The sequence below is a fragment of the Astyanax mexicanus genome, chromosome 20, assembly GCF_023375975.1.
Source record: "Astyanax mexicanus isolate ESR-SI-001 chromosome 20, AstMex3_surface, whole genome shotgun sequence".
Classification (NCBI taxonomy): Eukaryota; Metazoa; Chordata; class Actinopteri; order Characiformes; family Acestrorhamphidae; genus Astyanax; species Astyanax mexicanus.
Genome location: NC_064427.1, coordinates 2,794,908 through 2,817,975, shown reverse-complemented (window position 1 = coordinate 2,817,975; position 23,068 = coordinate 2,794,908). Strand labels below are relative to the sequence as shown.

General features: G+C 38.3%; 1 protein-coding gene across 2 annotated transcripts in view; it reads left to right on the top strand.

Moving 5' to 3' along the window:
* The window catches only part of cntnap3 (contactin associated protein family member 3), a 158,316-nt gene that overhangs the window by 16,405 nt on the left and 118,843 nt on the right, over positions 1-23,068 (top strand). For both annotated transcript variants that reach the window (XM_049468997.1, XM_049468996.1), the window contains exon 2: positions 17,993-18,103. In XM_049468997.1, coding sequence (XP_049324954.1) covers positions 17,993-18,103 — 111 coding nt within the window. The remainder of the gene's footprint in view (positions 1-17,992; positions 18,104-23,068) is intronic.

Here is a 23,068-nt window from a genome sequence, read left to right as displayed (position 1 = left end):
CAGGGACGCCTGCACCAAGAGACCAGAATGGAGGCAGGCGTGCAAAACAAAGACTATCCCGAAGGAAAGATTATATTCAGTCGTTTCTGCAGGAAAACAGAACTGTCACAACAAAGAAACCATCAAACAGGATGCGATGGGGGGAAAATGCCTGTAGAAGAGAGACTGGAATTAATGGTTGAGCGGCCATGAGGCGAGTTAGTGAGACCAGGCAAAAACACGCCCAACATTAAACCAGCTGATTATCAGGATCAAACTCTCTGGCTTTAATGAATCTGATCTGTGTATCTGTAGCCGTACAGCTGCTGCTGCTCCACCTTTCAGCCAGGTGTTTTTAACAGCTGTCCGTTACGCTGGTGCAGAAGGTGCGGTCATGGCGTTCAGCACCCGGGACAGCGCCCAGCCGCTCGGCTCAAATATATCCGCTAAAATGAAGGTTCTTCAGTTTCTGAATCAGTTTCTCTGATTTAACTTTTTATAGGCACCTCTTGCTCTCTTAGATTAGACATTTTGCACATCTCTGCTGGATTTTCTCAGTCAGCTTTATGAGGTAGAGTCACCTGGAATTCAGGCTTTCAGTTAACAGCTGTGCTGAACTCATCAAGAGTTAATTACTACTTGAATTTCTTTAAATGTTAAATGTGCTTTAAAAGTGTTTGAGAGCATCAGTTAAAGTAAAGTAGTGAAGAGGTAGAGTTACAGGTATACAGTGAATAGTGAATATTTATATGAGTAATGTTCGAATCCAGATTATGAGAAGCAAGAAATACTCAACTAAATAAAGATAAAAATAGATAGAGGTTTGAGGGCATCCTTAAGTGCAGTTACAAAGACCATCAAAAAGGAAGAGCAAGAGTTTCCTCTGTTGCACAGGATAAGTCCGTCACCAGAGTTACCAGACTCAGTATTTTGGTTTAATTCACCGTCTATAGAGGTATAGATGTTTTTGTATGAATCTGCATTTTCTACAGTTGTAATAATGTTATTAAATCTTAGTATCATATGAATATCAAATCAGTACATATGAATGGAAAACACATATAAATCAAGTTAATGATACATATTAACTGAAAGGAAAAACTGTAACTTGGGCCATAATTTGACTTGGCCCAACTCAACATGTTTCGGTAACACTTTATAATAACTTTATAGTCATTAATATACCATTCATTAATGATTAATAACTGTTATTTTTTCACATTTTAGAAACTAAAATGTTGCTATCACTTTTGTAAATACTAATAAACGCTTTGGCAACATGAACTGCAATTGATGAAGATTTTCCTTGTTTAAAATTCATATTTAATGTCAATTTATTAATCTTCAAATTTAGATGAGCTAATCGTTTGCTAACATTATTAATATAAATATCCATGCTGATAAATTGAGAAAGTGTCATGTGTGAGCATTTGTTAAAGCTCACCTTCCGCGAAAATCCGATTTTTCTTGTTTTTTGTGGAATACAGTAGGTCTCTCCGAGTTGAATGTGTACACCTGCACATTAAACTGTTTTGCAGCCCCCATTGTCTGCAGGAGCTAAGCAAAGAAATCCCCCCTCCCCCCCTCCGAAAAACGGGTGAATTTTGAATTATCTTTCTGCCTACGTAGGCAGAAACTCACAGACCAGCCCACCTTGGCTCGAGAAACTCCCAGAGGCGGAGCTGAAGCGACGCAACATCACCGCTCATCAGTTAGGAGGTGGGAGGCAGTGAGCGGCAGAGCGGTGGAGGGGCGTCGCAGTGCTCCTAGCCAATCAGAGGAGAGATATTTGCATGCTGTTTGCATGTATGAATATTCATGAGCAAAGCTGGAATCCGGTCATTTTGGACACACCCCTAAAACAGTCCATTAAAAAAGAGCTATACAGAGACACCTGAGCACTTTTTTTTTACAAAAACGGCTCACATGTCATTCATTCATACTAGAGACCACAACTAGACATTTTAAAATGAAAGAAAAAACGACGGAAGGTGAGCTTTAATATTCAAATTCTGATGAACTAATGCACTGTTCACATCTGCTGATCATTAGTTAAAAATATATTAATGAAAGTTATTATAAAGTGTTACCCATGTTTCTATAACATGGTTTAAATAAATCACTGCAAAATAATCACTTAAGTTCCTGATAGAGGCGAAACTCTTGTTAAAGGAAGTGATTACAGCATGCGTAGAGTACGCTGATTGAATTTACGCTCGGCCCCTCCCCCGTTCCCTGGGCGTCGGCCTGTTACAAGCCGCGATTCATCGAGCACTTTAAATATCCTTTCCCTTTAGGAATGATTTTTTAATGACGTTTTTAACAGGAAGACAGATCTCATCCTAAAATACACCTAAAATAAATAAAAATAATAATAAAATAAAGAAAGAAAGAAGACGTGAAGCGCATCACAGGCGCGGAGAAGACGGCGGGCGGGAGAGCTTTGAAGCGTCTCGCAGCAGCAGCAGCAGCAGCAGCATGCAGATGAAAAACGTGTGGAGATGAAAAAGAAAGTGTGGAGTTGAGAGGACATTAACGGACTATAGGGAGAGAGACGCAGCGGCTTTGATGCTCCGTACCTCCTGCTCTTACTTCCTCTCCTCCTCCGTAAACACGCGCGATAGCGAGCCGACCAATCAGGAGCGGCGGCTGAGCGCGAGCTAAATCTGTTGACCAAACCGAAGTGTTTGATCAGGAACAGCTTCAGAAGTTTCAGAGCTGTCAGTCCGACCCCAGGACACAAACTTTACCTCCCGCGCTGCAGCCCGTCCCCCGAGACATCACTCCTGAGCTCATGATCATCTCAAGCACTGCTGAATTATGAATGGCACACAAGACATGGGGAGGTTTTTAGGCCAAATTCTCTCTCTCTCTCTCTCTCTTTTTATCGCTCTCTCTCTTTTCATCACTCTCTCTCTCGCTCTCTCTGAAATATACATCAGCTGGTGAACCTCTCACCTCCTCTCACTCACCTCTACACATTCTGAATGCTTTGGTATTTTTTGGACTTTGAGAATTTTTGGCCAAGTAAAGCTGTAAAATAAGTATTAAGTCTCTGAATCTCAATTTCATCTGGAGGCGGGACAACAGAAAAGTCAAATTCTGAATCAGACCCAATCAGAATCTTCGTTTAAAGGCGTTTTCACACCTGTAGTTGTGAAAGTTCGCATGGTCCAGATGAGTTGATGAGTTTGTGTATTTAATATTTGGAGCGTTTCTCCCTCTGTTTGGTTTGGTTAGGTTTGGTTTGGTTTGTTTTCACACAGGCACAAAACTAAACGCACCACAAAAAAAAAAAAGTGCACCAATAAACTATGCAGGCTAGGGGTGTGCCATATCGCATCGTACACGATAATATCAGCAACATTTTTAATAAAATATCGTGCCACATCATCCATCCCATGTCCCATTGTATATCTACTAGAGACAGATTATATCTGTCCAGTATCATTTATTTTACTTTAATCCTGCTGGATATATGGAGATATTTGGAGTGCATTATTATTATTATTATCATGACTGATCATTCTGGATCATTGACTTCTGTTACAAATCTGATAAAATTCTTGTATTTTTTTATATCTCACTTAGGGGTGTGCAGTATTATATTGTATGTAATAATATTTTTTTTTTTTTATTTCTTGCATTTTCTTGTGTTTTAAAATACTTTTTTAAAGTGTTTTGTCATATCGCCAAGAGTATCGTTATCGCGAAAAAAACATGAAATATCGTGATATTATTTTAGGCATATTATTTTATCGCCCACCCCTAATGCGAGCAGTTTAAAAAACACAGTTTGGGTGTTTTTGTAAGATTGTGAGCAGTGAACGCTGCACATACCGCCGCGCTCAGTGTGTAAACAGCATGGAGCAGCAGCAGAGAGAGCGCATTTGTTCATAGATGTGGTAATTAGTGTTATTTGGCTTATATATCAGATTAAACTGCCCCTTATCAGCAGTTTAACTTGAATAAAAGGAGTATATTTAAGAAAGGAGTTCGATTGGAACCGGATTGAGACATCCTAGAGGAGATGGTCTCAGTCCGGTTCTTTCAATCGGCACCTGATTGTGATTTCACACCTGTTTTCACACATGCACTAATTTGGACAATGGTGCAAGAGAGAGCCGAACACAACTGTAGAACCAAGCAGACTCTATGTTTTAGCTGAAGGAGGGACAAAAAGGAGTCAAACTCAGAGGCAAAGCCAATCAGAGTCTCTGTTTTAACAGCAGAACCAACTTTTATAAAAGCTCATGTTAATTTTACATTACTTTAAACTGATGGCTTGCGCTGTTTATAAGAGGAAATCAATCAGTGTAATTCAATATAGGAATTGATCTCAGCACTTCAGCTCTTCTGTGTATTTTCACAAGGCAGGATTTAAAGTGACAGGAACACAGAACCCGTCCTGCACAGCTGCTACAGTTACAGCGCAGCTCATGTCCTTCCTGTAACTCTCTAATAATGAGCAGCAATAACGAACAGTGTGCAGCTCAGTCTGAAAAGCAGCTGTGATGTATTGTTCTCTCGTTTCGCTCATTATATATTCTCATTCATCACACTGATCACCCTCGCTCCAGCCGACCTCAACAAGTTCACAGCGTGAAGGCCGTCTGATGATGACGACGGGATCTTTTCATTGTGTCGCTAAACCTGTATTATGGCTGTATCACAATGTTAGACGGTGTTAGCTGCTGTTAGACACTTTTGGATCATGTTACACACTGTAAGCGCTGATAGACAATGTCAGCGGATGCTATACATTGTTATACGATGTAAGATAATGTTAGACAATGTTAGTTAGATGCTGCTATACGCTTTTACGTGGTGTTAGGTGATGTTATAAGCTGTTAGTTGATGCTAGAAGCTGTTAGACGCTTTTAGACATTGTTAGATGATGTTAGACGATATTAGACACTGTTAGATAACGTTAGTCGCTGTTAGATGATGTTAGATAATGTTAGATTATGTTAGACGATGTTATACACTGTTAAACGATGTTATACGATGTTAAACGCTGATAGACAATGTCAGACGATGTTATACACTGTTAGACGATGTTAGATTATGGTATACATTGTTAGATGATGTTAGATGATGTTATACATTGTTAGACGATGTTAGACGATGTTATACATTGTTAGACAATGTTAGACAATGTTAGATGATGTTATACATTGTTAGACAATGTTAGATGATGTTATACATTGTTAGACAATGTTAGATGATGTTATACACTGTTAGACGATGTTATATGATGTTATACACTGATAGACAATGTCAGACGATGTTATACATTGTTAGACGATGTTAGATTATGTTATACATTGTTAGATGATGTTAGATGATGTTATACATTGTTAGACGATGTTAGACGATGTTATACATTGTTAGCCAAAGTTATACATTGTTAGACAATGTTAGATGATGTTATACATTGTTAGACAATGTTAGATGATGTTATACACTGTTAGACGATGTTATATGATGTTATACACTGTTAGATGATGTTAGACGATGTTAGACGCTAGACGTGACTGGATGGCCTCGGCGTCAGGTCTGATTGTCCTGCTGTTGTGTAACAGGATGATTTGGTGGAGATAAAGGTGGGGGCGGGACCGTTTACTGCAGGTGTTTCTCCTCAGAGATCCGAACACTGTGGATCAAAAGCTGCTCTGGTTGAGCGCTCTGCTCAGACGCTGACAGCTCCAGCGCTGGGAGTCTGAACAGCTTCAGATTTAACTTTAATATTAAATATTAATTTCTGAACTGGGTTTCTCTAAAGAATACCTGCGTATTTCACTAGCTGTTAAAAGTTCGGGAACTTCTGGATCCTCTTCAGAAACTGTGCTGGATGAGACAGTATGATGTACACTACCAGTCAAAAAGTTTGAGTTTACCTCAGCAGTGCTGCTGTAATCATAATTTTACCTCAGCAGTGCTATTCTTATCATGACTTTACCTCAGCAGTGCTGTTCTAATTATGAATTAATCACATCAGTGCTACTCTAATCATGCATTTACCTCAGCAGTCCTATTCTGATCATACACCTCCCTGTAGTGTTATTCTAATCCTCAATTTACCTCAGCAGTGCTACTCTTATCTTGAATTTACTTCAGGAGTGCTGTTCTAATCCTGAATTTACCTGAGCAGTGCTTTTCTAATCATGAAATAACTTCAGCAGTGCTCCTCTAATCATGTATTTACCTGAGCAGTGCTACTCTAATCATAAACGTACCTCAGCAGGGGTACTCTAGTCATGAATTCACCTCAATAGTGTTATTTGAATCATAAATTTAGTTAAGAAATGAAAGTTTTTTTCATATAACTACATTAGTATCCTACAGCTCATTTCTTTCAACTGGAAAACAGCCCGTCTGTGAAGAGGAAGTAAACCAAGCCATGTAAATAATGCTGCATGCTTTATTTGATTTAATTTGTGTGAGAAGAGCATAAAAATAACTTTCTATATAAAACCTTCCTTTTTTTCTCAGCTGTGTGTGAAATCACGCGTAAAATGATTCCAGTACACCAGTCCTGTGAAGCTTCACTGCTTTATTATAACCTCACAAATCATTAATAAGAAACTGCACAGCTGTAATAATCATAAAATATAATAAAAAAGAGAAAATTAGGAAAGCTTTAGCTGTGTGGAGAATGATGAAGAGAGAACTCTGTTATTCGAATGGCTCATAATAAGTAATAATAAAACATAGTGACTAGTGTAATATGAAATATGTTGTAAGTCATTATCATTTTATTAAAATTAGTTATTACATCCATAATATCGTAAAAATCTCAGCGCAAATAACTGGATTAAAATGTTTTACACTCTTAAAAATGAAGTTGCTGCAAAGATTTATTTGAGCAGAAAACCAGTAAAACAGAAGAACCACTTTTGGTTCATTTTTCTAAAGGAGCTGAAACTGGAAAAAAGATACTTTACCTTATATTTTTTAATCCAAAACTGTTTTTTTTTTATTGTATTTTTATTATATATCTGATTTATTTTCAATTAAATTAAATAGAATTTAGTTTTTATCATATTAAAACTATGAGGATTGGGAGTTGTTTACAGCTTTTTAGCCAAATGCACATTTTTTGCTTTTTTTTCTCATTTGTTAGCGTCTGAGCAACCACTTGAGACAACATAGCAACAATCACTAAGCAACACCATACCAACCACCCACCTGAAATACCATAACGACCAGCATGCAATATTGTAGCTTTAGTTTAGCCAACATATGGTAAAGAATACCATAGAAACCACCTAGCAACACCATAGTTACCAAACATAACCTTTTATTGTGTAATGCTTGTACTGGTGCAATCAATCAATCAATCAATTAGCCTTTAATTTGAATAGGAAATATACTGAATTTACCAAGGTCACCACCAGTGCTTACAGTGGCTTGCAAAAGTATTCATACCCCTTAAACTTTTTCTCACATTTTGACACCTAACAACCGCAAACTTAAGAGTATTTTTTTTTTTACTATAGAGATTTAAAGTGATAAACCAACACAAAGTAACACATAATTTGTTTATAAAATAAAAATCTGAAAAGGGTGATGTGCAAAAGTATTCAGCCCCCTTTACTCTGAACCCCCTAAATAAGTAATCCAGTGCAGTCAATTGCCTTTAGAAGTCACTGAATTTAAGTTAATAGAGTTAATTCAGCTGTTCTGTATCGACCCCAGATGTTCGTTAGTGAACACTAGTGAACCAACAGCATCATAAAGACCCAGAAGGAACTCACCAGACAGGTCAGAGATAAAGTTGTGGAGCTGTGCACCAACCATCCCCACTGTTAAACATGGTGGTGGGGGCATCATGCTGTTGGGATGCTTTTCTTCAGCAGGGACAAATTACGGAAGCTGGTCAGAGTTGAAGGAAATATGGATGGAGCTAAATACAGGACAAGACTTGAGACTGGGAAGAAGATTCAATGGGGGCTGAATACTTTTGCACGTCACACTTTTCATATTTTAATTTGATTACATTTTTTAAAATCTATGTATCATTTTCGTCCCACTTTTACAGTACAATTACGTGCTATTTCTCAATAAATCTCAATTCTCAAATCTCAAAATCTCAAGTGTGTGTTTGCAAGGGGTATGAATACTTTTGCAAGCCACTGTTCGAGCTTCAGTTAAAGCCAATAAAGCAGTAAACTGAGTTAGAAAACTGTAAATAAAGCAGCTGCAGGCCGAGTTCGTCGAGGTCGGACCAGATTAAAAGTTAAAACGGTTGAGCGACACGAGGAACTGCAGCTTTAATGTGTCTTCTAAAACATTCCAGCCCACAGCCGGCAGCTAAAAGCACATTTTCCCAGGTCAGTAAAAGCTCTCAGCACCTGAGGGCTGGTGCACTCGCTGGAACACATTCCATCATTTATAATAAAACCATGCTTTTTAAGGTGGAACGGAAAATTCGGACAAAAAACTGCTGCATAGGAACCTTAACAGTAAAAACTGGAACGCGGGTCGACAATTAGCATTGTTAATCGAGCCCTGAGTTGCTGTTTTGACATCCCATAATAGTAAAGACATTTCTGCTTCGTCCGAACCAAAATAGCAGGTGTGTAAGATATGGAGAACCACGATCTGGACCAAGGAACCGAAATTCGGTCCGACTAAATGAGGTGCACTCATTGAAAGTTTACCTAGAAGCATTAAAAGTATGTTTAAATTAGGTAAAGAATACTAACATTTTATTTTTTTTATTCAATATACTTTATAAATAAAAAAATACATATTACATATATGTTCTCTGTATTTCCATCAAATATAGTTTAAGCAGTATGCTTTAAATTACACATTGTGTTGATAGAAAATATAGGGTACCACTTTAAAATAAGACTACCTTTATAAAGGGTTTATAAATGGTTTACGATTAGTTTATTAATAGTTACTAATTAGGTTTTAAATGCCTTAAAAATCATTAATAATCAATTATAACACATAGAACACGTAGAAAGGGCAACAATAGAGACGGCTGTGTAATATAGTTCACTATTCGGCAAACAACAGGTCATTATTGCCCTTTCTACTGGACGTATGTGCTATAACTGATTATTAAGGATTTTTTAATGAATAATAGCATTTACAACCTAATTAGTAACCATTAATAAACTAATCGTAAACCATTTATAAACCCTTTATGAAGGTAATCTTATTTTAAAGTGGTACCAATATGCATATATGTTGTGGCATTAAATACTGTCAGAGTTGCATGATGAATAGACCAATAGAAATACTCCAATACTCAAAAATTACATGGAATTAAATCTTTTTTACATTGATGTCCATTGACAGATATTTATATCCTTTGTAAAATTTCTATTTTTATGGAAACAAAATTGCGTCTAATATCTGATAGCAACAATATGCATTATCTTCTTGCATTTTGTCGACTACAGATTCGTTCAAAATAGATTATTATATTATTTTTTAATGAACTAACCAACTGTTCTGATCACACTAATCAAGTGATTGTGATGAACATACGTTATGTTTAATATTAATATGAATTTGGAAGTTTTCCTTTATGATACCCAGCCTCAGTCTGAACTCTTATCGTACTCCTCGACACTGTTAACCTTCATCACGCTCATACTGAGCTCTTTACCCTCCTCATCCTCATCGTTTCTCTCTGTCTGATTCATCCTCTCGCTGCTGATTGACTGTTGTCAGGGTTTTAATCAGTCAGTAGCGCACCTGCATTCCACCATTTAAATACTGTATTAATAAATGTAGAAAAAGTTATTTAAAGTGGAGGTTACCTTTCTTCTATATGTAAAATATTGTGCTCATTCAGAGTAAAAAAATCAGAGCTCTGACTTTGGCGCATTTGTATCTTAGCAGCACGGCGTTTTTGTTTTCATCACGCTCATACTGAACTCTTTACCCTCCTCATCCTCATCGTTTCTCTCTGTCTGATTCATCCTCTCGCTGCTCCACCTCAGTCCTGACACACCTCCTCCTCCTCCAGCTGCCCTGCAGGGCTTCTGCTTTGAAGCAGGTCTTCTAAAAAGTGCCTGATTTTTGGTACTTTGCTTAAAGATCTAATATAAAGTGCTCTGGTGTCTCTGAGGCTCATGGTAACGAGTGGTAGTTAAAGCGCTCCTAGTGTAAAACAATTAACTGTAGATTGTTTGGAGTTATTTAGCGCTTTAATCATAGCGGTTGTGGAATAGTGAGAATAATATGACCACAATATACAGCTCTGGAAAAAAAAGAGACCACTTGAAAATTGAGTTTCTTTGATTTTACCGAATTGAAAACCTCTGGAATATAATCAAGAGGAAGATGGATGATCACAAGCCATCAAACCACCAAACTGAACTGCTTGAATATTTGCACCAGGAGTAAAGCAGCATAAAGTTATCCAAAAGCAGTGTGTAAGACTGGTGGAGGAGAACATGATGCCAAGATGCATGAAAAAAAACTGTGATTAAAAAACAACAAACCAGGGTTATTCCACCAAATATTGATTTCTGAACTCTTAAATCTTTATGAATATGAACTTGTTGTTTTCTTTGCATTATTTGAGAAAGTCTGAAAGCTCTGCATCTTTTTTTGATATTTCAGACATTTCTCCTCATTTTCTGTAAATAAATACTCTAAATGAGAACATGTTTATTTGGAATTTGGGAGAAATGTTGTCCATAGTTTATAGAATAAAACAACAATGTTCATTTTACTCAAACATAAACCTATAAATAGCAAAATCAGAGAAACTGATTCAGAAACTGAAGTGATCTCTTCATTTTGTAACCCGTGTTACGATGCTCTTTGCTATCTTACACCACGTCAACAGTCTATCTTTATACGCCTTAAAATTGCTTTATTATTTTATAGTAGACAGTCACACATGCTGTACATTCTTAATATGTACATTTTATTAATAAGACCTGGACTATGAAGCAATAACAGATTAGCCACAAAAATGTGTGCTATCGGCTCAGTTAGCTGGAGATGCTAACTGTTTTCCAAGCTGGATTAATCGCTGATTTTTGATAACAGATTATAAAATCTACTTTTAGATTAGTAGTTTCTGTGATTTGATATGAAATATTGATTATAGTTATAGTTCAAACGGTTGCTTAGTTATTGAGCTCAGAACACTAGCATGTGGCTATCGACTCAATGCTAGCTAACAGCCATACTCAACAGTAGGCCTTGAGCCTGCTAGTGCTGAGGGTAACTGTTTTCCGAGATTAATTAATCATTGATGTTTGATATCAGAATGATAATTATGTGCTGATTAGATAGGATAAAATCTGTTGTTTGATATGATATCTGGAATATTTCTGTGTGTAACTCTGGTCTTCAGTTATGAAGGTCAGAACATTGACACATGGCACATGTTATAATATGTGTTACCTCTGGAAAAGACTTGGAATGATCACACTCAGATATAAATATATATATATAGGTTGTGAGGTGCTATCTTGTTAGAAAGTTAAAAAAAAGTCTTGGGACTGGAACAAGTATTGGATATGCTGGATTTGAGGATATTGAAGAGTATTTAATTAAGATTCATTAAAATTACAGTACTTCCCATGGTGCTGTGTCTGTAACTGAACGTCTAGTAGAATTTTAATTACTCTATATAATTACTCTTGAAGGTTAATATAAGTGGCTTATTTTATATTTCTTCTCCCTGAGGGGGGAGTTGAGTGTTGGATTAGTTTAAGTCTAATGGCCTATATTTACATACTGTTAAATAATAATGATGATAATAAAGTGCTCTAATTACAACAGCTTTTAAAGCTTTTTAAAGGAAGAAATATTGCATATACAGTATAGAAAAAAGAGACTAATTTGAATAAATGAAGAGAGCACTTTTCTCTGATTTTGCTATTTATAGGTTTGTGTTTGAGTAAAATGAACATACAATTTAAAATATTAGCAGAAAATGAAAAATGGCTGAAATAAAAAAAAGATGCAGAGATTTTAGACCTCAAATGATCAAATAATGCAAAGAAATCAAGTTCTTATTCATAAATCTTTAAGTTTTAGGAGTTCAGAAATCAATATTTGGTGGAATAACCCTGGTTGGTTTTTAATCACAGTTTTTTTTTCATGCATCTTGGCATCGTGTTCTCCTCCACCAGTCTTACACACTGCTTTTGGATAACTTTATGCTGTTTTACTCCTGGTGCAAAAATTCAAGCAGTTCAGTTTGGTTTGATGGTGTTTCTCTGTACACCTGTACTCCACAGTATTTCCTCCGTATTTTCATTTCTAATAGCGTAGATTGCATCATGGCAGCAGTGGTCACCTGACCGCACTAATGTTCGCAATGCTGCACTACTGGAAAGCAGTGCTCTCCTCTGCTCTTCTGCTTTTCTCCAGGGTGAAAACAGACTGTTAACCGGGTGTAAGATAGCAATGAGCGTTGCGACACACCTTGCGCAGAATGGGACACAGAGCCCAAAATATATTGTTATATAGATATTGACCCGGTTCACTGTTCCTGAGTTCCCCCGTGTTCTGAGTGTTCTGTAAAGCGCGTTATTAAAAGTTGTGTTGAGTGTTGTGGGTTTAAGCAGTGTTTTGTTAATGATGGATGGCTGTCATTAGCGCTCTCTCTCTCTCTCACGCTGTCGTTTGGACGCGTAGGTCAGTCCGTTATCTCAGTAAATTGTGAAATCAGACAGTGTGGAAGAATAATGGAGAGAGGAGCGAGCTTCCCTGCCGAGACGAGGCGCGCTCTTATTGATGGCGATTAAAAACGCTTTATGAGATCTGAGATGTAAGAGTTGTGTGTTAAAACTGGGTTTTTAAGTGTGATTTATCTTTTTCTGCTGTCAGAGAAGAAGTGTTTTGCATACGTTTATAATGACGGCCTATATAAACCCACATTAGTCACGTCACATCAGTAGCTAGCATTTTGTAGCGTAGCATTGCCTATTTGAGTGAAGATGCCATGTAATAAGCTACTGTCAGTATATTCAGAGGACTTTCTGAATGCTGGAACAGTCATGTAAAGGTTAATCCAAGATGTTTAGACCTTCAGTTCTGCTACTGAAGTCCCAGCCAATGGGAGAGCTTGTTTAAAGGAACCTACTGAGGCATGGAACCTATAGTTTCTTACTAAAACCCTTTTATCACCAAGTAAAAGCTTTTGATTGAAATACGTCTTAAAGAGTCAGATATTTCTATTTACTACTTCTAGCAGTAACTTCAGGATCATCTTTAGCTCCTTTCATAATTTTGAACTCATTTTGTGGTAAATATAATAATATTTTATTGTATCCACAACATATTGTCCTTATTCTAAGCATATTGAGGATGCCATTACTATTTAAAGAACACTGATTATTATTTAACTGTACATTTCAATGAAAGAGAGTGTAATTATATTATATTTACACTATAAGGCGCACCAAATTATAAGGAACATTTTACAGCGATAGTAAGGAACAGGGGTGCCGCCCTGTTTTCCTTTGAATTCAGCTTTGTTTACTTAGCTTAGCTTAGCTTTACAGGTCTCGCCGCTGGGTGACGAGACCTGTAAAACTAAGCTAAGCTAAGTAAACAAAACTGTAATTCTTAAATATATATTATAATAAATATATAATTTCTCCCAAATTCCAAATAAAAATATTGTAAATATTGTCAATTACAGCATTTATTTACAGAAAATGGGAAATGGCTGAAATAACAAAAAAGATGCAGAACTTCAATACCTTAAAAAATGCAAGGAAAATGCAAAGTTCATATTCATAAAGTTTTAAGAGTTCAAAAAATCAATATTTGGTGGAATAACCCTGCTTTTTCAATCACGGTTTTTTATGCATCTTGGCATCATGTTCTCCTCCACCAGTCTTACACACTGCTTTTGGATAACTTTATGCTGCTTTACTCCTGGTGTAAAAATTCAAGTAGTTTAACTTGATTATATTCCAGACTGCACACTAATAATAATGATAATTAACTCATTATCAGAATTAGCAGATACATACCCAGTTTAATTATCTACTGTCCTGTACGATGAGTTATAGCCCCAGAGTGTGAGGGGCGATTGGGTAAAAGAGGCTGAAAGCTGAAGAAAGATAAATCATGACCTTCATTAAGTTTGATCAGCAGGCAGATAAGGCTGGAGATCTCCTCGGGGCCGAGGCTGTGTTTAAGAGCTGACGGGGAGCTCACCTCCGGAGCTGTTTGTGGTTACAGTAATCGTCTGAGCCTGACTTGCTTCACTGCAGGACCAGCGCGGGATTTTCTTTCACAAATGGAAATTAGCTTTCTGTTCTTCCAAACACAAACCTTGACGGATGCGGCTGAGCTTGTGCAATATGAGGAAAACATATAAAACTGGGGTTTAAATACAGTAAATAAGTAGTAATAAAATATTTTAACACAATTATGTGGTTTTAAGAACTGTAACATCAATAGCTTTCACCTTAAATACCTTAAATTATTTTTTTTATTAATTTATTGTTGTCAGACCTTTCACTGAATGTCTGCCTGCAATTGACTCTAGTTCACCTGAGAAAGACGTATGCACCTGCGCTCAGTCCTCTGGACTTGCCGGATCACGTGATGCATCGGCAATCTGGTTCACCTTGTTATTAAGTTTGCTAACACCTGGTCTCTGTAGTATAAATACCCCCTGCTTTCACTCGTCACACGGTATTGACTCTACTTTATCCTGTATAGCTCTTCTACCTTTTAGTGCTAGCCGGGGTTAGCAGCAGGGTACAGGCTATACTCAACTATAAATAGGGAAATAGCAGTTAGCGGATAATGCTAATGCTGCTCCAGTCTGGGTGCTGGAGAAACTTTACTGAAACTCCTGTATAACTCTGTACTTCAGCAGAGTGGCTTTACTGCTCCCTAATACCTGACTGTTATAATACATATATAAGGTGAATTGACTATTTTTGGGAAAATTAAAGGATTAACAGAAAAAATACAGTAATTCTCTTGTTGTTTATTAAACTGTTTCACTGTACCTGTCGTGACCGGCGTGGGAGAGAGGGGGTTTATAATCGCTGTGTTCTGATTCATTATCTTTCAAGTGATTAGAAAAGTGTTGTATTTTGACATTTCTTTGGGGTTTTAATGTTTTTTTTTTTTCTCTTTCAGCAGAAAAAGCTGATTTCTTCCATTTTTTGACTATTTTTGTCTGGTTGTACATCTCTTGTCTCCACAGCCTCGTAACTGTTGCATGTTTCCTGGTTTTGTGGAGAATATCAGTGGTGATTTCCAGAACAGAGGAGAAATCTGTTGTGAATACTGATTCAGAAGCTGCAGATCCAGCGTAGTGTTGGTGAAGCTGCAGCTGTAGTATCAGCCGGTGTCTGTATTCACACTCCGTCTCTCAGCTCGCTCCTTTACCGTGACGGCTCTTGCTGCTGCTGGTGTTGTGTCGGCTCGTGTCCGACTCCCTGAGGGGGTTATTTAGCACTAGAGAGCTGCACTGGGAGAAAATCCCGTCCCTGAGATCTTCAGGATCACCGCGTTCCCATACACACATGCTCTGACCCGTACTCAGCGCTGCCCCTAGGGTTGGGTGGTGTAGTGGTTAACTGTGTGTTCAGGCAGCGAACGCCAAACAGTGAACAGTCCGTTCCTGAAGGTGATGATTGGTGTTGAAACATGAAAAATAGACGTGCCAAAGCATCTGAGACACTTTGGAATGGAACAAACTGTGATGTTCTTGAAGACTGATTGGGTCAGAACAAAAAAATTGTCAACTAATCGCCAATTACTCCAATACACAAAGTATTGGGCACCAATGGAAGTCCAATGGAAGAAGGGTCCTGGGCTCATTTACACAGTTTAAACTCAACTCGACCTGCATCTCCAAAAATGTGCCCAACAGATTAAAAATCACTTACTCTTAAAAAAGCAGCACTTTCCACATTTAAAAGACAAAGACAATTGTCTGGACATTTTACAGCATTGTTTTGTTATATCTATTGTTTTGAAGTGATTATAGATATTAGGAACAGTAAAAAAAAAAGCTGATGATGAGATGATGGGTATGGCAGAAATATATATAAAAATAAACTTGATTAAACGACTAATCGTAAAAAGAATCGTCAGATTAGTTGACTACCGATATAGTCATTAGTTGCAGCCCTAGTCAGAACATTTTCAGAACGTCAGTCATAGCGCGTTTCCAATAAAAGGGCAATACAAGGTTTTTGAACCAGTTCTGTTCAGACTCATACGAACCCTGGTGCTTTTCAGTAAACCAGCCCACATGTCCACATTTCCACCAGTTTTATTGGTAATGTCAAAACGTCATATCATACGCCACCAACAGAGGGCGCTGAACAGCGGCGGCGAACAGAATCGTCACGTTTTGCGCTGAGGAACCTAGTATTCTTCTTCAGTTCCTGCTGAAAATGAAAGTTCCTGGTTCTGTAAGCTATGCTTTTGTTGGCTGAAAAATGTGGCGAACGTTTTTTTTTTCTGTAATTCTCTATATTTCTAATTATCAGGTCTGAAATATTGCGTGAGGTATTAACTTACCCCCTCTGCTGCTGCTGCTGCTGCTTCTGGTAGCCGAAATAGTTCGTCATTTACTTCGCTATTGTATTTTAGTACCTCTACTAATTAACAGAACAACACCGATGTGGATCATCGGAAGCCAATTACGCTAATAGTGTCTGACACTACAGGAGAAGAGGTGCTGCAGTCTGTTTAACTCAGAGTCGACCCCACAAAGCAGCAGCACTGCGCTCACTAATTAATACATACAATAAGACAATTGCTGGGATCTGTGGAAGCTGCTGAGACAGTGTGCGTTTTTAGCCGAGTGTGTCTGCAGGTTAATAGCTGCTGTTGGAGTAATAATGTCTCGTTTCCATGCGTTTCCTGAGCCGAGCGACCGCAGGACGAGCCGTGAAGAGTCCTGTCGATGAATACGCTTTATTACCCCCATAAATTTCATCCTTATCAGTAATAAACATGATGGTGCGTCGCTCTGGAGAGCCTCCCTCCCGAGTGCTGGAATTATCGCCCATTCATAAAGCATCCGGCGCTGAACGGACGGCGGCTCTCGGCCGCTGCAGAGATACGGGAGGCGTATCACTATCTGCGAGGTTAAGAGATGCGTGTAAAAGCAGATCTCAGCCAATATTCCAGCATTGTTAATGAGCGGAGCGCTAAACGGGGACGGTTAGTCTTTTATATGAATTATATCTCACTGCCTCCTGTTAGCATTCATCCGTTATTAGCAATATTAGCTATATTAGCGAGATATTGACCACACATTATTTCTTTAATGAAAATGAAAATAAAAATTTTAAGCAAGAATAAGCCACACTGCAAAAGTACACGTGAAATTATTTAATTTTAAGACAGTAAATCTTATATATATATATATATATTTTTTTTTTTCTTACTAAGCATTGTTCAAGTGTAAGATTTTTATTTATTTATTTTTGGAAATAAATAAATAACTGGAAATAAAAGAAAAAGTCAGCAGTCAAGTTATTCTGATTCTTGTGTCTAAATTTGCAAATTTACAAATTCATATTATTTTATGATTAAAATATTTTAGCTTGATTTAAGTCTTACTTCACTCATTTTGAGACTTTGGGATTATAGCTTCTTTTAAGATATCTTAAAATAAGAAAAAATGGCTCACCCCCATTGGCTGATTTTTTTTTTTTTTTGCTTAATTTAAGCATTTAGGCTTCAATAATACTAAATTATCTTTTGGCATTTTTGTCTCCACATATGTACTGGTACATCCAAATAAGATTTTTTAAGTAAAATCGACTCATATAACTTAATATAATAATGACATATATAATGCAGCTTATTTTATTTTAGTTTCTAGCACTATATATTTGCATACTGGGCGTGTTCCCCAGTTTCTGACACTCTCCACCATACAGATTACACAAACTTAAAGCCATTATTTCATTATATTTTGAATATACTGTACACCATATCCCCCTCCTGTATCTGTACGCTATGATGAGATGTATTATCAGAGGCTTTATATATATGTCTAATCTGTGTTCCTCTCTGTTTTTAGAGGGCTGTGACGGTCCGCTGGTTTCCAGTTTGCCCCAGTCTGCCTTCAGAAGCTCCTCCCAGCTGTCCAACAGCCACGGCCCCGGATACGCCAAACTCAACCGCAGAGACGGTGAGTGGGAGACTGGAACCTTTCCTAAACGCTGCTAAACGTTTTTATAACGTTCTCTGTGAGCTGGGGAGCTGTGCAGTGTGATGGATTTTATTGGTTATTGTAATTTGTATTATTTATATATGTGTGTTGGGAGCATCTGGATCAGTTGTAGTTCCTCAGGGTTACTCCTGTAATTCAAGAAAAGTAGCTGAGTAATGCCTTCAGACTACCATGCCAAAAGTCATGAGACAGGAACTTGTGAGAACGCTGCACTGAACTGTGGGATATATGTGGGTGTGGTCTCCTGCATTGAATGTGGATGTAAATTCACACGGACAATTCTAGCCAGATGATGCCGGCCGCAATTATTGCCGCCCACTGTGCTGCACTACTGTACACTGTGTGCATTTTTCCACCAAGAGAACTCTGGTTCTTGATCCAGTTCTGTTCAGGCCTATAAGAACCGTGGTGCTTTTCAGCAAATACGCCCGTGTTTCCACCAGTTTTAGTGGAACCATCAAAAACGTCACATCATACGTCACCAACAGAGGGCGTTGCACAGCGGGGGTGATGACAGAACAGGCTCCTTCCTACCTGCACTCGATCCTGAAGGCTTATGCTACCTCCCGGCCGCTGCGCTCCTCCAATGAACGTCGCCTCGCTTTACCAAACAAACATTCACACAAAGCCCAGAAATCCAGACTGTTCTCATACAGAGTTCCCCAATGGTGGAACAAACTACCTTCTACTACCAGATCAGGAGAATCTCTCACTATCTTTAATAAACTCCTGAAGACAGAGCTCTTCAAAGAGCACTTACTCTCCTAACACCTCTAACACACTAACTACTTCTAACCTCATTTCCTTCTTCCCCTCCTTCACTCCTCTATCCTATTACTCCCCTTTGACCTCCTTTTATCCCTATCCAAAGATGTTTTACCTTTAAACTTATTTTACATTGTACTTGACTATTGTAAGTCGCTTTGGACAAAAGCGTCTGCCAAATGTAATGTAATGTAATGTAATGTAATGTAATGTAATGAACAGAAGCGGTCACGGTTCACCGTGAAGAACCTAGTATCCTTCGGCTTCCACTGTGAAAGAAGGTTCCTACTTCCGGAACCTACTTTTGAACCAGAGCGGTGCTGGTTCTACATCGGTGGAAAAGCGTTTTTTGTTTGTTTGTTAGTAAAGCCTTCTATCATATTTCAAAATTCACAAAAACTTCTTTACCTCCGAAGTTCAAAATGACTGTTGACGGGGTGTACGATAGGGCCCATTATGTTATAATGTTTTAGTATTTAGCTGGTAACGTTATGTGAGATATATCTTCGAAATGTTCTAATAATGTTGTGATACAAACCATCGCTATGTCACGTTTTAGAGCGCAACAGGAACCTTCTCAAAATGATGCTAAAGGTTCTTATAACGTTCTCTGTTAGTTGGAAAACTGTGTAGTGTGATTATTGGTTATTATCGGTTCTTGTAATTTGTGTCATTTCTGTGTCTTAAAAGGTTTGAGGTTGAGGTTTCTAGAAGAAACACATTCAATGATGCTGAGGTCTGGACTCTTGGGTGGTCTGTCCATTAGTATGAGATCTTTTGGTTTTCTTGATATCGGGTGATATCTGATAAACTGTGCCTGAACAGTTTTGTTTATAAAGCTACAAGCTCCACATTCCTTCTGACTCCATATTTGTTTACGTATTTATTTATTATTTATTATATTTTACATCTTTGGTTTTTTTAAGCCGACGTTTGAGTGGAAAAACGTAGGAAAAAAACGTGTCGATGCATCGCTCCACAACTCGCCGCCTCTTTAAAGAGCTTCATTTGGAGGCAGTAAGTCGCACTTGACCCCGTCAAAACATCCGAGAGTGCCGGGTGGAGGGGGAGGGTGCCATAATCAGCTCCGGCGTGATTCAGCGGTGTTTATTGTTTTAGTCCATTTGTGTGGAGCTGTTTAGTGGCTCTCGGTGACGACGAGTCCCTTATTATGCGACATTAGAGAGAGAGCGAGGTGTAAAGACATTTACTGAGCAGCGGTAATGAATCTGCGGTGCTCTTTCCATTTACGGCAGCGCGTGGCGCGCTATGCATTAGCGTTAGATAATGTACGCACTCATAAAGCAACGCGCCGCGTGTTTCCCGCGCTGCGCTAAATAAATAAACATGCTTCTACATGCATGTCGGAAAAAAACAGGGGGGAAGAGGAATGCGTTCAGTGGGAGGAAGCTGTAATTATTTTCACTGGTGGAAATCGGCCCTCAAAAGAGAGTTCGGATAGAGTTCCGTTTCTGGACGCGATTCGTTTTTTTTTTCTCTTATCCAGCTCAATTCTCTGAATGCATCATACCAAAGAGTAGTAATACACTACATATAATACAATAATAAGCCACAGTCCACATTCTTCTCTCACTCAGAAAAGCATGTGAAAAGCGTGTCATTTAGGGTACGTTTAAGTGCAAATCATACTTCCCGACAATCAGAGTCTAGGGGCTTGGATCTTTTTACTGCGTGAAAACAAACCAATCCAACCAAACCCAATCCAACCCAAACTGTACCATATTGTAATAAACCCCAATCAGACCAGATCAAACCAACCAAACCAACCCAAAACACACCATACCATTCCATACCAAATCAAACCAAAACATACCATACTTTACCAACTTAACCCATCCAAACACAACCCAAACCAAACCCAAAACCAAACCAGACGAAAACATATAATACTATTCCAACTCAACCCAACCGAAACCAAACCAGACCAAATTATACTAAACCAAACCAGACGAAACATAACATACTATACCAACCCAACCAAACCCAACCCAAATCAAACCAAAACCAAAACCAAATGAGACTAAAACATATCATACTATACCAACTCATCCCAACCAAACCCAAAAGAGACCAAACCAAAACCAAACTAGACAAAAGCATACCATGCTATAATAAACCAACTCAAACAAACCCAAACCAAACCAGACGAAAACATATCATACAATACCAACTCAACCCAACACAACCAAACCCAACCAAACCCAAACCAAACCAAATCAGACTAAAAACTCAAACCTACCAAACTCAAGCCAAACCTAAAAGAGACCAAACCAAAGCAAGACCAAACTAAACCAACTCAACCAAACCCAAAAGAGATCAAACCAAGACCAAACCAGACTAAATCATATCATATATCTTCTACGTGCATGTTGGAAACAAAACAGGGGTAAAAGGAATGCGTTCAGTGAGAGGAAGGTGTAATTATTTCCACCGGTGGAAATCGACCTTCAAAAGAGGTTCGGCTTGATTTCCGGCCAGAGTTCTGTTTCTGGACGCGATTAGCGAAACTGGTGCTTTTATTTCCTCTCTCAGCGTACGCTCGCTGCACGCGGGACTCTTCCGTCCCCACAGGACGCAGTGTTGTGCACTTCAAAGGCTGGAGACTGAAGCCAGGTCCTGTATTGATGCCTCTCCTTAAAGGCTGGAGCTCAGTTGAAAGAAAGAAGAAAGAGGAAACGGGAGAATTCGGTCTTTGGCCGGAGGAGTTTATTAATGCGGTGCTAAACTCCTCATGCTTTCTGCTGCCATCAGAATGAAGAGAAATCAAAACCAGTGTCTCCTCCTGGGAGCAGAGTGGATTTGATGCAGTGTCAGAGATAGAGACCGGATGAGAATAGAGACTTTCGCCTTTTCGTTTAATCTGAACGGATGTTTGAAGGCAAAGAGATCAGAAGTGCCAGATTTTACAATTCATAGTAAATGTAACAGAGTTCCAACTCAGTCATACAGTGGAATTCTGGGTAGTATGACTATATTTTATTGTATTTTGATGAGTTTCGTTATCAGTAATCAAAAAATAGCAATAGATGCAAAAATAGGTAACCCAGAACAAAGTGCATGACTGTAATGCTGTTCATAAGAGGAAGATAAAAATTACCCAGAACATTCGAATCCCGGTCATGCACCTTGCCGTCACCTTTTAATGTGTCACTTCCTTCTGGGTGTTACAATTATACATAAATTAAGAGACCTCAGATTCTCTGATTTTGCTATTTATAGGTTTATGTTTGAGTAAAATAAAAAAAAAATATATATATATATATTCTATAAACTACAGAAAACATTTATCCCAAATTCCAAATAAAAATATTCTCATTTAGAGCATTTATTTGCAGAAAATGAGAAATGTCTGAAATAAAAAAAAATGCAGAGCTTTCAGACCTCAGAAATCTATATTTGGTGGAATAACCCTGGTTTTTAATCACAGTTTTTAATCATGCATCTTGGCATCATGTTCTCCTCCACCAGTCTTACACACTGCTTTTGGATAACTTTATGCTGCTTTACTCCTGGTGCAAAAATTCAAGCAGTTCAGTTTGATTTCTTGGTTTGATGGCTTGTGATCATCCATCTTCCTCTTGATTATATATATATAGTGGATCGGAGTTAACCATATCTGAAGGATAAACGTGGCACTTTCATGAAGACTTTATATATTTAATTCTTAAAGCTTCTTCTCCTCAGGGCTGCCTCCACTTCACTCAGCAAAACAACCAAATAAAAGCTCAAAAAGATCTAAAAATAGCAGATCTTTTAACTTTGATATTTCCTTTTTCCACTTGAATCCCCGCTAGATCCACTCTTCCACGAATCTCTTTTATTTTCCTTTCCCTTCTAAGAACGAGCTCACCCGTACGAGCATTTTTCCTGGCGGGCGTCCGCGAGGACAGAGCGCTGCTAACGCACTCATCCCGGGGGGCGAGTGAGGTGTTCACACAGCAGGTGTTTTCAAAACACATTTACCAGATTCAGCGTCCAATTCTCTGAACACATCCTTCCTGAGGACAAACCACAGCAGAGCTGCTCTCAACAGACTAACCAACATCAGTACAATTAGCATCTACACCTCAGGCCTTGTTAGCAGTAAATTAAATCTGCATTATGTATCAGATATGAATTTTATCTTAAAATAGCAGC